This window comes from Saccoglossus kowalevskii, chromosome 14 (genome assembly GCF_978046115.1).
Source record: "Saccoglossus kowalevskii chromosome 14, keSacKowa6.1, whole genome shotgun sequence".
In the NCBI taxonomy this organism is placed as follows: domain Eukaryota; kingdom Metazoa; phylum Hemichordata; class Enteropneusta; family Harrimaniidae; genus Saccoglossus; species Saccoglossus kowalevskii.
This window is the reverse complement of record NC_140654.1, coordinates 4,602,108-4,616,808: the sequence shown is the minus strand read 5'-3', so window position 1 is coordinate 4,616,808 and position 14,701 is coordinate 4,602,108. Positions and strand designations below refer to the sequence as shown.

The following is a 14,701-nucleotide window of genomic DNA, read 5'->3' as shown; positions in this document are numbered from 1 at the left end:
TATTGCAAAGCAGATAAAAATATTATCAAATCTGTAGAATTCATACACAATGCCTTCTTAGTTAGAATTGAAAGACATGATATGTAATCTTATCTACAAATGATTTTTATTGTATTCCATTATTTGTTGCTACATGTACCGGTATATACTGGTGTGTATTTCTAAAGATACAATAACGTTATTATTAATCCATGTTATTTTAGACTGTGAGCGCTATAAGAAAGAACAAAAATTGCTGTTTATAGAATGTAACATAATAACAGGATAGAATAAACAATTTTATAAACATATGCAACAACAGTTTTCCACCAGTTAAATATCTTAAACAAACAATATACAAAAAATAACGTTTTTTTTTGTTTTTGTTTTTGTAATTTTTTCTTTATAGTAGTATTTTTCTTACTATACATTACCCACAGATGGTAATTGTTGAGTAATAAAGTTATTATTATTACAGTAAAGCAGAATTTTTCTTACATTAGTTTTATCCAATTTAAGTTCATTTGGATTTCTTCTTTAGTGACCATTTTGAGTACACTATGATTGGTGGTACATGTAGTTCATTTAAACGATCCAAATATTTAATCTGGGCAATAAAGAACTATTTTATCTATATTCAGGGAAAAATACTTAAATTGTGCGAAAAGCAACTTATTTTTATTTTTGATTTAAATTGTGACAAGAAAAAGAAACAAGAAGCCAAACCAGCTAATTTGTTACCCACTCAATAGATGTAGTTGTGAAAGCGTGTAGTGTGATGAATTACGTCGGCCGGAAATAAGAATTTACGGCCGAACGAACCTTTTAATAATAATAATAATAATAATAATAACTTTATTACACTACTAAAAAACCTTCAGAGGGTTTTTGTATGGTAAGGAACATAAATACATACAATACATAAGAGATAAATACATACATAAATACATACAATACATAAGAGTAAAATACGTCTGGCATACAAGGAAATGTCAATCCATTAGAATTGAATACGCCGAATTCGCAGACATACATTCGAATACTTTACCTCTCATATAGTCACGATTTCCAACTATAAATATATTTACTAATATGGAAAGTATTAATAAAATGTAGCCTATTCAAATTTATTTAATTATAATTCAACGTTTTTTTTCTGGCATACGTGACTGTTTATTTGAATCCGACGCTGTGAATGTTGACTTAAACGTGAATGGATCCATAAACATAAATGCATAGAAGACGCGGTGAAGGCCAGAGACAAACACAACAGAATCGCCGTTTATTACACTGTGTTTTGTCGTACAGACTGGAAAATTGTAAGTATTACTGTGTATAGAAACGATTAATCCAGAAATATCCATGTATGATCTGTTGTTTTCCCAACAAATTTTCGGGTACGGGCAAGAGTACAGGACTGGTCCTGTCTGCGCACCTCGTCTTATTCACAGACGTTCGTTCCATCGTGTCTTATCACTTGAAATGTCATACATGTTCGGAGATGTTAGAGTGTTGAATTTTGATGTGACTATGAGACTAGACTTGTACCTCGTGGGTTGGGTAATTATCGTTTCACCGTAGCCGGTGGCCATGTCACAGTCACGTATTCCCGGAAATAAGCCGCTTTTTAATTGGAAAAGCGCCCCCAAACCCCTAGTCAGTTCTCTCGCAGCAGTTTTTAAATCCAACCCTCTGACAGCCTTAATATCTTGCCTGTCTTCTTCTGTTATGTAGATTGTTGAGACAAAATAAAACTGGTGTTAGCGCTAAAGCTAGCCACATTAGTGATAACAATTCCCACTACAAAATAAATGAAAGGTGACTAATTTGCATGTGTTCTAGTAGTTATTCCTTCTGTTTCAATAAATGTTAAATGCATATCTAATTTTATATCTAAACTGAGGAAATGTAAAACACATTCAGTCACAGTCCTTCTATAGAAGGACTGTGATTCATAGAGGAAATTGTGATAAGTCAAGGTAAACCAGATCTTCTGGTATTCAGTTTTCCTATTCATTGTTTGGTCTGTACTGACATAACACTTTTCAGTGTGCTGTAATTTTATGACAATGAAGTACTACTGTTAAATACTTTAACAATTAATTTTCACTAAAAAGACATTTTGGCTGTTTTGTATGAAGTTTATTTTCACTAAGTTGAATATAAAACAATGAAAAAAAGGTATTTTCACTGGATTTTATTGTCACTGATTCATCTCTTCACCAAAATTAAATTCCAAGTGAAAATAAAGTAGTTTACAGTACATCATCTTTGCTTAGGATTTCAATTTACTACTGTAAACTAATTTATTTTAGCTGGAATACATTTTTTCTAAAAAGACTTTTTGGTTGAAGTTCAAGTTCAAGCCCTGTTGCAGCAAGTCTCAGAAGTATTGGGCCAGCCAATTTGCAAACTCATTAGCGAATTTGGTTTTGACTAAACGGTTGGCTTTCGAATCTCACTGACGCCGTCTTGTGGTCACACCCACTTAAGGCGAATCTATATAACAGTAGGGGACGATCCTCATACTTTAGAAGCTAATCAGCGACAGTCTTACAGTTGGATGGCAATTTCGATTTGAAATATACCAGGGAAAGTGTTCTATGCTCTTCGTGTCCACACAAAAATGACAAATGAGGTCGATTTTTTCAGCGGTTGGCTTAATGTTATCCCAATGGATTGTTTGGGTGTGAAAATTTGTAATTTGTTTCCTGATTTGTAGGAAACTGTTTATCAACTTGTCTATTTAGTTTCAAGCAGTGTTCAAGATGGTTACCCTCATATAGTAAATATCGGTGGATTAATCACATTTATCATATTATCACTTGTACGGCCAGCTGACTATGACCGTTTTCGGGGAAATCCAGACATGTACCAGGCTGCGTAGAAACATTCTATGTCCCCTATTGCAATATAGACTCGCCAAGAGTGGGCGCGACCACAAGCCGGTGCCAGCGAGATTCGAAAGCCAACTGTTTAGTCCAAACCAAAGCAGTTAGCCAATTGCTAGCGAGTTTGCAAATTGGCTGGCCCAATTATTCTGAGACTTGCTCTAGGACTTAAAAAAGACTTCAGTAAAAGTGTCACTGCTACCATAGTAACTGCTACAAATCTTGTGAGTTTTTGTAACTTGGTTTATTGTAATTCACTCTTTGGAACATGTTTGTAACATTCCATCACCTCCAAGTTTTCAGTTCTTTATTCATTATATACATGTGTTTATTTGCTAGGTGTATAACAGAAATGGATTACATTGATTCAAACGCCATGGAAGAATTGAATGTTGCAATGAGACAGATTTACATCACAAATAACAATGCATTATGTGGTGTGGATGGTGACGTCCATACTGGAGAGTACACAGCGAATACAACTTGCAACATGGCGTCAGAGTCAGCACGCTTAGCGTCATATCGAACATGGCCGCCACAGGCACCTTTGACACCACAGGCTTTAGCCCGAGCAGGATTTTTTTTCATTGGAAAACGAGATATTGTAGAGTGTTTCTGTTGCCATGGTAAAATTGAGAACTGGGAGTTTGGAGACTCTGCAATGGGGGAACATAAACGTTTGTTTGCAAATTGTCTGTTTGTGCTTGGAAAGGATGGGACTAACCAACCATTGTTGTCACGAAAATCTCAACCGTCCACTAAAGAGAAAATTCTTCTGAGTCCCAACCAGATGGAATCAGGAAGTGATACTGCACAAGAACAGTTAGTAACTGCGTTGGAAAATGAATTACAAGTTAAAGACAGCACTCAAAAATTTCATATGGAAAGTGAACGCTTAAAAAGTTTTAACAACTTTCCTCAAAATTCACCTATGAAACCTGAAGAACTTGCCCGAGCCGGGTTCTATTATTTAGGATATGCTGACACTGTTCAGTGTTTCATCTGTAATGGAATGTTGAACAATTGGAGAGATGGAGACATCGCTATGGTGGAACACCGTGACCACTTTCCTATGTGTCACTTTATACTTGGGGTGGATGTTGGAAACGTGCCACTCAGGAACAATTCCGAAGAGCGGTGTCTCAAGTCACCAGTACCAGTGTCTGAGGGGATAGATCCAAATATAGCTCATCCACAGTATGCTACTTTTAAAAGAAGACTTGATAGTTTTAATACATGGTCTTCTAAAATGAATCAGAAACCTGACGACTTGGCTGATGCAGGTTTCTATTATACAGGTAATTTATAATGTGCTCTTGTTTTTTGGAATGAACATTACTTTAATGAAGTGTTTTTCGTAAAGTGTTTAAAATTCATGACATTGAAAGTTTTTTTGTTATATTACAAATGTTAGCATTGTCTACAGTTGTCACAGCATGTGTGAAATAGGTTGCAAGTGTATGAAATTCGAACACTCGCAGCACCACAACTGTTACATTTTATGCAGTGGATTCACATTGTGCTTATGTACAGATGTGTTTCTATAGGAAAAAAAGTTGTAATGCATGTATAATGATTTTGTATGCTACAGATGTTATTAATGGTTTATAAGTCTTTCCATTGAAATAATATAGCAGGAGATTTGTTCAGCTGTTAATTAATTAACCTTTTCATCACCAGTTCCCTTTTTTCATCACATTTCAAAATATAGTCCTGTTTATAGTCTGCACTTTCCTTCAGAAGATTGTGACAAAAATAGCCAAAGTTTTTGAGTAAAAGCTGAAAATTGACTCAAATGTCTGTTGCCTTCAATATTAATGTTCATTTTTAGAAATATTGAAGAATATAAGAAAAAAATGCGGAAAAATTTAGGCGAGAAATCTGGTGGTGAAAAGGTTAAACTGTCTTGGATCATCTAAATAACAGCTGTTGAAATTATCGTTATTGTCTGTGAAACAATGTCACATGTTACACAATATTTGCTCTATTATTAGTGTATCAACTACTTCTAGAATGGTTAAAAAAAGCCATATTTTAATCGAGTTTTAAAACAAAATTTATATTATTGGTTTATGTGTTCTTCATCAGTTCTATTTTTAGTAATCATGACAAATGCTATAGTGCTTGTACAGCATGGAAAGAACTGTTATTTTTATGGTGCTTTAGGTAGGGACCTAAATTATTTACAGAGTTTTGCAATTTTCTCTGAAAATTTGTTTAAATCCAGACTGAATGTATTATTGTTTTTATAGGAATTAAAGACAATGTGAAGTGTTTTTCCTGTGATGGTGGTTTGAGAAACTGGGAACCATTGGATGAGCCATGGAAAGAGCATGCTAAGTGGTTTCCAAAATGTGCTTATCTGCTGGAGAAACGTGGAAAGGCATTTGTGGATTTCATAAACACAGGGGACCATCATTACGTCTATGTTCCTACTGAACAAAAACCAGGAGATACTTGTGAAGTAAATGAACTTTCATTGTTTCAAAGTAGCAATTTGCATAGTGAAAACGAATAAATTTAGACAAGTTAATGATTAAACCGTTCCATATGCAAATAAGTCACATCGCTTGAGATTTTTTTCCTCTGGGAAAACTCTAAGCTGTAACTGCATTTATCCTTATATGGTTTCATGTAAATGTTTCCACCAATCAAAAATAGCATTGAACATCTAATTTGCATATTTGTTTGGTAAAACATTATCTACTGTGTATTTGCATACAAACACTTGTTCTAATAATGTCTTTTACAGTTAGACATTTAATTGTGAGCTAAGCACAGGGTCCATAGCATTGGGAAAATCCTTTGAAAGTCTTTGGATATTTTCAGGTCTGGAAAGTCTTTGAGTTGTCTTTAAATTACAGGAAAAATAAAAAATCTTTGAAAAGTCTTTAAATTTCTTCATATAGTTATTAATTAATTTTAGAAAGTCGCATTTTCTCCAGGGAACTACCATATCCTTAGAACTTTGATGAGCTTTGATGATGATGTTGGCCTGAATTAAAGGTTAAAATGTCTTGGGGGAAAAATGCAAGAAAGTTTAGGAAAAGGTCTGGAAAAGTCTTGGTGCTATGGACCCTGTAAGCAGACAATACTGTAATTGTTCTGTTAGTAGTAAATGTGCATACATTAATTACAGAGGTATTTTTATGGTTAAAATAAGTAATATTTTAATAATTCAGTATACAATAAATATTATTTTGGTTTATATGCACTTCTATTAGCTTCAAAAAAAGTAAATACGGAGTATGAACATAACTAAGTACTAGTAAACTGAATGTTGTGTTTTACTTTTTATTTTTTAAAATGTCTGTCTTTAGTTGTCTTTGTCTTCTTTGTTTGTCAACTGCACTACCAATTTCATCCAATATCAATGCATCACACAATTGATGTATACTGTAAAATACTTTATTTTAGCTGGAATTAAGTTTCGCTGAAAAGACTTTTTGAGTGTTTAGCATGGAATTTATTTTCACTGATTTTTGACAAGTTGAATGTAAAATATAGGAAAAAGGTACTAGTATATTCGCTGGATTTTATTTTCACTGAATCCTTCCTTCAGTGAAAATTAATTCCAATCAAAACGAAAATGTAATGTCTAATGCAATCTCATCCATACAGGTTCCGCCAGGCGCATCATGTAATCCAATCAAAGACCCTCCTAAGAAGAACCCAAGTAAGTACAGATATTCACCACTTTCTGAACAACATTTTATGCGATTTCTGACAAAAATGGTGAGGAATAGAGCGCCCTCTGTGGTCAATTGATTCATTCCATTATTTTGATTCAGGAAGAGAAATTTTATAATTGGATGTCGATCTCCCTATATCAGTCATGTTTAGTACTGATATCTGATGAATTGAATAAAGTGAAAGTAAACCAAAACCACAAGATCTCCAATTATATCTAGACATCTTTTTTTGCTCCTAATCATTGCAAGTTCTGTAATAGGTGTGATGATTGTCACTTTTCTGTTATCATGGCAACACTTTCAAATTTTAAGGTAAGTATTCTCTCAAGTAGTGTTTTATTTTTGTGCTTATTACTATATACATTTACTTTATTTTATTTTATTTTTAAGATTTAAGTTTGATTCATGCTATGCAAAGTGAGCAAGTCAAACTTGTATTGAATATGGGATATGATGAAAAAATTGTCCAAAAAGCCGTGAATAATATACTGATAAATAAAAACACAACATTTACCTCCACGGACGAGTTATTAATGGCAGTGTGGGAAATTGAAAATGGAAATGGTGATATATCAGATGAAATATCAGAAAATAATCATTCAACCAATTACACACCAGGTATGTTTTTATTCATTATTCACCATTATATTAACTAGTATGAAACCAAGCTAGTTTATTGTCAATAACTACCAGTATTAACCAATGCTAAACAGGTAAGTTTCTAATCATTATTCACCATTTTAACTAGTATGAAATCAAGCTAGTTTATTGTCAATAACTACCAGTATTAACTAGTGCTAGCCAGGTAAGTTTCTAATCATTATTCACCATTTTAACTAGTATGAAATCAAGCTAGTTTATTGTCAATAACTACCAGTATTAACCAATGCTAAACAGGTAAGTTTCTAATCATTATTCACTGGTATATTAACTAGTATGAAACAAGACAAGTTCATTGTCAATATTTACAAGTATTAACTAGTGCTAGCCAGGTAAGTTTCTAATTATTATTCACCATTATATTAACTAGTATGAAACTAGACAAGTTTACTGTCAATAACTACCAGTATTAGCCAGTGCTAACCTGTTATGTCTTCCATTTTTTTAAACTAATATGAAACTATAATAATTGATCATTACTAACTACTAGAAGTTACCATTTTAGTGCAAAAAAATAATCAAAATCTTGCATTTCTATCATTCTGGAACTAAATTTTAGTTGTGTATATATAAATTTCTTTCAAACTTTGTAAATACATTTTTGGAGATTGTGGGACAGAGACACACGTACATTTTTTGCTGATTAGATTCAAAATGTTCAACTGGCAACCGTTTGTTTTATTCAATGCCGTATCAGAGACGTATCTCCTTTTGAAAAATGCCGAATTTGTTTGTGTTTTTAATCTTAGAATATATGAATAATTATATTGGCTTAAGTTTCAGTTTTTGGCATACATGTACAATATAGTGTGCTCTCGGTATTTAAAACCCATGAACCCAAATTACTTTCAAAACCCATGAACCCAAGTTACTTTCAAACCCATGAACCCAAATTACTTTCAAACCCATGAACCCAAATTACTTTCAAACCCATGAACCCAAATTACTTTCAAACCCAAATTACTTTCAAACCCATGAACCCAAATTACTTTCAAACCCATGAACCCAAATCACTTTCAAACCCACGAACCCAAATTACTTTCAAACCCATGAACCCAAATTACTTTCAAACCCATGAATCCAAATTACTTTCAAACCCATGAACCCAAATTACTTTCAAACCCATGAACCCAAATTACTTTCAAACCCATGAACCCAAATTACTTTCAAAACCCATGAACCCAAATTACTTTCAAACCCATGAACCCAAATTACTTTCAAACCCATGAACCCAAATTACTGGAAGTTCATAGTAGTCGCTCCATCATTCAGATATTTCATTTTTTTCAGGGATTAAAAACAGAGACAAGTTACTGGCTGAGTTAGATGACCTGAAGGATCAAAAAAGCTGCAAGATTTGTATGGATCGTGATGTATGCATGTTATTTCAGCCGTGTGGTCACTTAGTAACTTGTGAAGTATGTTCACCTGCTTTGAAAAAATGTCCAATCTGCCGAACACCAATTCGAACAGCAATCAGAGCTTTAATGGTGTAATACATTGCATATCTTAATATCACAATGCAACTCAAAATTAATTTCAATAGAACAAATTTCACTTTATTCAAATATTGATATTTAATTCTATTTCTTGGGTTTTAAATTCACATATTTGACAGTGAAAAAATTAGTTTATTATAAGTTTACATTTTCATTTCACTTATCTGAGGGAATAGTGGAATGAGGGTCACTGTGAAACTTCTTACAAGATTGTCTCTGATTGGCTACCCAAATCTAACACCTAACACTCAGACCAATCGGGGAGCAGCTTATTGTTGACAGGTTTTCTTGACTTGTAAAATTCTGCCTTGTATATATGGTTCGACTTAACTGAGGAATTAAAGCCCAGTAAATAAATTTACAGTATTAAAGGTATGCTATTATAATTGGATTGATTGTCATGCATAAAATAAACATTTAGTTTCATTTATTTAGATTTTTCAATTGTACATACAATTGTCTATTGTTAACTGATTTCCTGAAAATCATGAAACCTCTCATGGGAACATTCACAAAAATAGATTAGACATTTCTAAGATAAAACGAACCACGACCATTGAAGAGAAATGTCTTCTAGTAAGCATATCAAGTAATATAATATACATAATATTTTAGAGTTTGTATTATCACTGGTATCTCTTATAACTCAGGAAAACTATAGTATCAAAATTATGATACAACAATTGCCATATAAAAAGTCTTTAATGCTAATTTCTATCTTAGTGTGGGTGGGTTAATTGGAAATCTGTATAAATATTGACCCTTTGATCAGGGTCGTTTGTGTTAAAATATATACATCTTATACTGGTATATAAATTGATTGATAAGATGTGCATAGTATAAACGTGATCTGTATAGTATAAATATGATGTGTATAGTATTTATAGTATAGTATAGTATATATTGTCAAATCAGATGAAATGCTATATGGACCGTCCACCCAGTGTAAATTTTATCTGGGATTAATCGCATTTCACAAGTAAAAAATATTATTAGTTGAATATAATCATGTTTGAAAATTTGTTTTTATAAGTTAAACTTTTTTCTCGCAATGCTGCATGTTTTTTCTATTTATCGTGTTTATGTGAGAGTTCATTCACACGATTTCATAACTGTTAATCCCTCTCTCCATGAACCTGTGCAGTAAATCTTTTCGTAAGCGTGTATGTTTGAGTCGTATGTGATTGGACATGTTAACAAAGTTAACCAATCAAATATTTTGTTATAAATATTGCAATTTTAAATATGGTAATTTTTGTGAGCAATTTGCGATGCTAACAAATAATCGACATTGTGTTTCCAGTCGATGTTTTCACTATCTTTGAGAGTGTAGTTTGAGGAAACTTTCAAAGTGAAGACGTCTAATTATGTCTGTCACAACTGTGTTATAATATTCAATCTACACCGACCAGGATCACCTGTCATGAAAACCAAAATATAATTTATATATTCCTTATACATATTAAAATAGAAAGCACAATATAATTGTCACAACAAACATAACACTTTCCTGTAAAATACATAATAATATAAGATCATAATATGCAGAGGCAGTAAATTGGAACATTATACATGTATTTTGAAAATTCAAGATGGTTTTGCTGTTTGTATTCAACAATGTATGCAACTTTTGGCAGTGGTGTGTTTTGTTGTCAATAAACATCCTTTGTGTAAAAACATTCATTTTCAGTGGTATCCTAAAATCTGTATTAGAAGTCGCACCTATTCTTTTTGAACAATTGAGAAGCAAACATTTCCCATTTCTCGTGGTGTACATGCTCTAATAGAAGCCACATTCCTTCTGTTGGATTGTACCATTTTAAATAGAAGCCGCAGCTTCTAATACAGATTTTACAGTATTTAATTTCTGTATTTTGACATTTTGATCATATCTATTATAATTTGTAGGTGTTCATATGGATTTAATTTAGCTAAGTAAATAATTAATGCATTAACAGAACCACCATTGTAAGCAATAAGTGTGAGCATAAAATGGCAGTGCACGGTTAAATTGTACGTACCGGTACTACATATATTGTTTATGTTGCATGGGACCCACACCAAACCTGACGGTGTTATAATTGTGTACAACACAGTGTGGTTTTGTTTTTAATGTTGGTATGTAAATAAAATGATTATATAATAAATGCTATAAGCTATATTTTGTGAACAAAAATTTGAGGTATGGCCAAAAGAGAAAAAAGAAATTCACCAGCAAATTTTACAATTTCGTTTCGTAAATACTAATATAAAACAAAAAATATGTTCCCAAAACCCAACGGATTTTCTGAAACAAAACTGAAAGGTGGTGTATAGAATTTAAGGCTGCCTTTTAAAGGGCCTCAGTCATCACAAGTTTACATTTTTGGTTAACATTGTACATTACATTTGTTTTAAAAGTTTATTTTTTCGCTGAAAAGGCTTTTTGGGTGTTTTGTATGGAATTTATTTTCACTGATTTTTGATTAGTTTAATGTGAAATATAGGAAAAAAAGTATGTTCGCTGGATTTTATTTTCACAGAATCATCCCTTCAGTGAAAATAGGCAAAATAAATTCCAAGCGAAAATAAAGAATTCTACAGTATGCCGAGTGTAATGCTTCACATGACAACTGCTTGTAAACTGTCGCAAACACGAGGCTCCAAAAACTTTTGATGTTACTTTTCATATGTACGCAAGTCAATTTGTATTTATTAACTATTAAGCTACGAGAATTATTTATTTAAATCCATTTGTGTTTGTGAAGCATTTCTGTCATTTTCTGTATATTTCAAGAATTCATATTTGCGTATCATGCATAATTTCTGTATTTCCTCTATTAGAAGTGAATTTTGGTTCAATTAATCATTGTAACCTGACAGATTTCAACAACTATACGTGTCAATACATGGTGTTGTGGCAATAAATTTGGTTTCATCAAATTCACACATAAGTGCACAGACAATAAGGATCTTTTATTGTCATTACCACAATTCTTCAAATGATATTGTGGTAGTTATTACGAAAATTGTATATCAATTACTTAGACACATTTTAAAAGTTTTAATTCAACACAATGATCATGTCAAAATATCTATTCAAATTTGTATATATGGTATACATATTCTGATACCCAAATCTAACATTTTTATCACTGAGTAATATTGATATTTTGGATTACCAAACAACTTACAGTGACTGTATTCCCTAAAATCTGTATTAGAAACCGCATCTCTAATTTTTTTGAACAATTGAGATTCAAAAATTCACCATTTCGCTTGTATAGAAGCTCTAATTGAAGCCACATTCCCTCTGTTGAATTGTACCTTTTTAGCTCCGCTGTCGAGCTTATCATATGAGTGATTGTCCGTCGTCGTCGTCCGTCTCCGTCGTCGTCTGTGTCAATGTTTTACTTTTTCGACTTCTTCTTGAAAACTACAAGCCTAAATGCTTTGATACTTGGTGTATATGTACCTTGGGTAGACCTCTCTTAGGTTTGTTCATTTCATGTTGATATCTTTAATTCTCTAATTTTGGTGAATATTTTTGACATTTTTGGTAAAAACTGATATTTTCGACTTCTTGTTAAAAACCGCAAGTGCAATTGCTTTGATATTACATCTATAGGTACTACATGTGGACCTCTCTCAGATTTGTTAATTTTGTAATGATATCTTTAATTCTTTAATTTTAGTGAATATTTTTGTCATTTTTGGTAAAAACTGATATTTTCGACTTCTTGTTAAAAACCGCAAGTCCAATTGCTTTGATACTACATATATAGGTACTACATGTGGACCTCTCTCAGAATTGTTCATTTCGTGATGATATCTTCAATTCTCTAATTTTGGTGAATATTTTTGTCATTTTTGGTAAAAACTGATATTTTCGACTTCTTGTTAAAAACCGCAATTGCTTTGATACTATATATATAGGTACTACATGTGGACCTCTCTCAGATTTGTTCATTTTGTAATGATATCTTTAATTCTCTAATTTTGGTGAATATTTTTGTCATTTTTGGTAAAAACTGATATTTTCGACTTCTTGTTGAAAACTGTAAGTCCGATTGCTTTGATATTACATATATAGGTACTACATGTGGACCTCTCTCAGATTTGTTCGTTTTGTGATGATATCTTCAATTCTCTAATTAATTTATTTTGGTGAATATTTTTGTAATTTTTGGTAAAAAGTGATATTTTCGACTTCTTGTTAAAAACTGTAAGTCCGATTGCTTTGATACTATTCATATTGTTCATTTTCTAATGATGTCTTCAGTTCTTTAATTGAAATGTGCATTGCTAACAGCGGAGCTATCTCAGCCGATAGGCTGCTTGTTCGACTTCTTCTTGAAAACTACAAGCCTGAATGCTTTGATACTTGGTGTATATGTACCTTGGGTAGACCTCTCTTAGGTTTGTTAGTTTCATGTTGATATCTTCAATTCTCTAATTTTGGTGAATATTTTTGTTGTTAAAAACCGCAAGTCCAATTGCTTTGATATACTACATATATAGGTACTACATGTAGACCTCTCTCAGAATTGTTCATTTTGTAATGATATCTTTAATTTTCTAATTTTGGTGAATATTTTTGCCATTTTTGGTAAAAAGTGGTATTTTCGACTTCTTGTTAAAAACCGCAAGTCCAATTGCATTTATATTACATTTATAGGTACTACACGTGGACCTCTCTCAGATTTGTTCATTTTGTAATGATATCTTTAATTCTCTAATTTTGGTGAATATTTTTGTAATTTTTTGTAAAAAGTGATATTTTTGACTTCTTGTTGAAAACAGCAAGTCCCATTGCTTGATACTATACATATTGTTCATTTTCTAATGATATCTTCTGTTCTTTAATTGAAATGTGCATTGCTAACAGCGGAGCTATCTCAGCCGAGAGGCTGCTTGTTTATAGAAGCCACGACTTCTAATACAGATTTTACAGTACTCTGTATGATAGGCATGATTCAAAAATTATTGAAATACTTATAATACTTATAATAGAGGAATATCATGTATAATTAATTGTACTTACAGCGATTCTTGTGATTTGTTTGATATTTACATATATAAATGTAATTTGACTACCAGTGTAATGTAACTGGACATTAATATTAATTGTGTATCCACCTGTAATCAGAGTAAATAAAATATATGTGTAAACAGACAAACTACTGTTTATATTACTGTCAGTCGTCGTCGTCAACTTTACATTTTCAACTTCTTTTTTGAAACCGCAAGTCAGAATGTCAGAGAGAGAGAGACACACACACACAGAACTAAATGGGTCACTGCATTCCAGAGAAAACTGGAATAGAAATAACATGACATGCACCTGTATCCCAATATGCATGATCATGATACAAAGTTTGAATATAATGCCATGTTCCTCTCCAATCAGTACCAATTTTTATTTAAAGTGTTTTTAGATATATCAGTGAAACATGGAAAATTAGGTAATTGTTCTCCATTTTACAAGAACATTCTTTTTCCCTTTGAACAAGAAGTTTGGTAACCAAAAAAAATAGAATTGTTTCTTAGGTCATCATGTGGTCAGTATTGTTTTTGCTTGCACAAATATTCTTTAATATTAAACATACCAAAAATTATATCTCGAAAGTGAATATTTGTGGTGTATTTAAAGTCTAACCGGACCGGACATGAGAATTTGTTAGTACTCTAAATATCCAAACATATTTTAGTATAAAGTAGTAAAATAAAAATGTTTAAAACAATTTATATAATTTGAGAAATCAAAAATGCTGTGCAAAATGTAATATGAATATAAATGTGTGATCAGCTCACATTGTCAGAGTAGTAATAGTATTCTAAATAAGGAAATGTTTGATAGTGGAAAAGTCATGATAATAAAAGGTTATTACGAGAATACCTCAAAGTATGCACGAAGACAGTACAGCGGCAGTATCGACCAACACGCAGTGGTGGTCGATGCGACGAGGTACTGTCTGAGTACTGTACTGTCTGACCTTAT

The 14,701-nt window shown here is 32.2% G+C and overlaps 1 protein-coding gene across 2 annotated transcripts; it reads left to right on the top strand.

Moving 5' to 3' along the window:
• Positions 1 to 1,190: 1,190 nt before the first annotated feature.
• Positions 1,191 to 13,880, top strand: LOC100375949 (baculoviral IAP repeat-containing protein 7-like). Of its 2 annotated transcripts, none has more exons than XM_085507814.1 (6): positions 1,191 to 1,298; positions 3,210 to 4,168; positions 5,123 to 5,334; positions 6,492 to 6,546; positions 6,953 to 7,180; positions 8,513 to 13,880. In XM_085507814.1, the coding sequence occupies exons 2-6, from the start codon at positions 3,223 to 3,225 to the stop codon at positions 8,716 to 8,718; spliced, it is 1,647 nt and encodes a 548-aa protein (XP_085363940.1). In that variant the 5' UTR covers positions 1,191 to 1,298; positions 3,210 to 3,222; the 3' UTR covers positions 8,719 to 13,880. The 2 variants fall into 2 exon arrangements, with proteins under 2 accessions (XP_085363940.1, XP_085363941.1); XM_085507815.1 differs by having other exon boundaries at positions 8,526 to 8,680.
• The last annotated feature ends 821 nt before the right edge of the window (positions 13,881 to 14,701 follow it).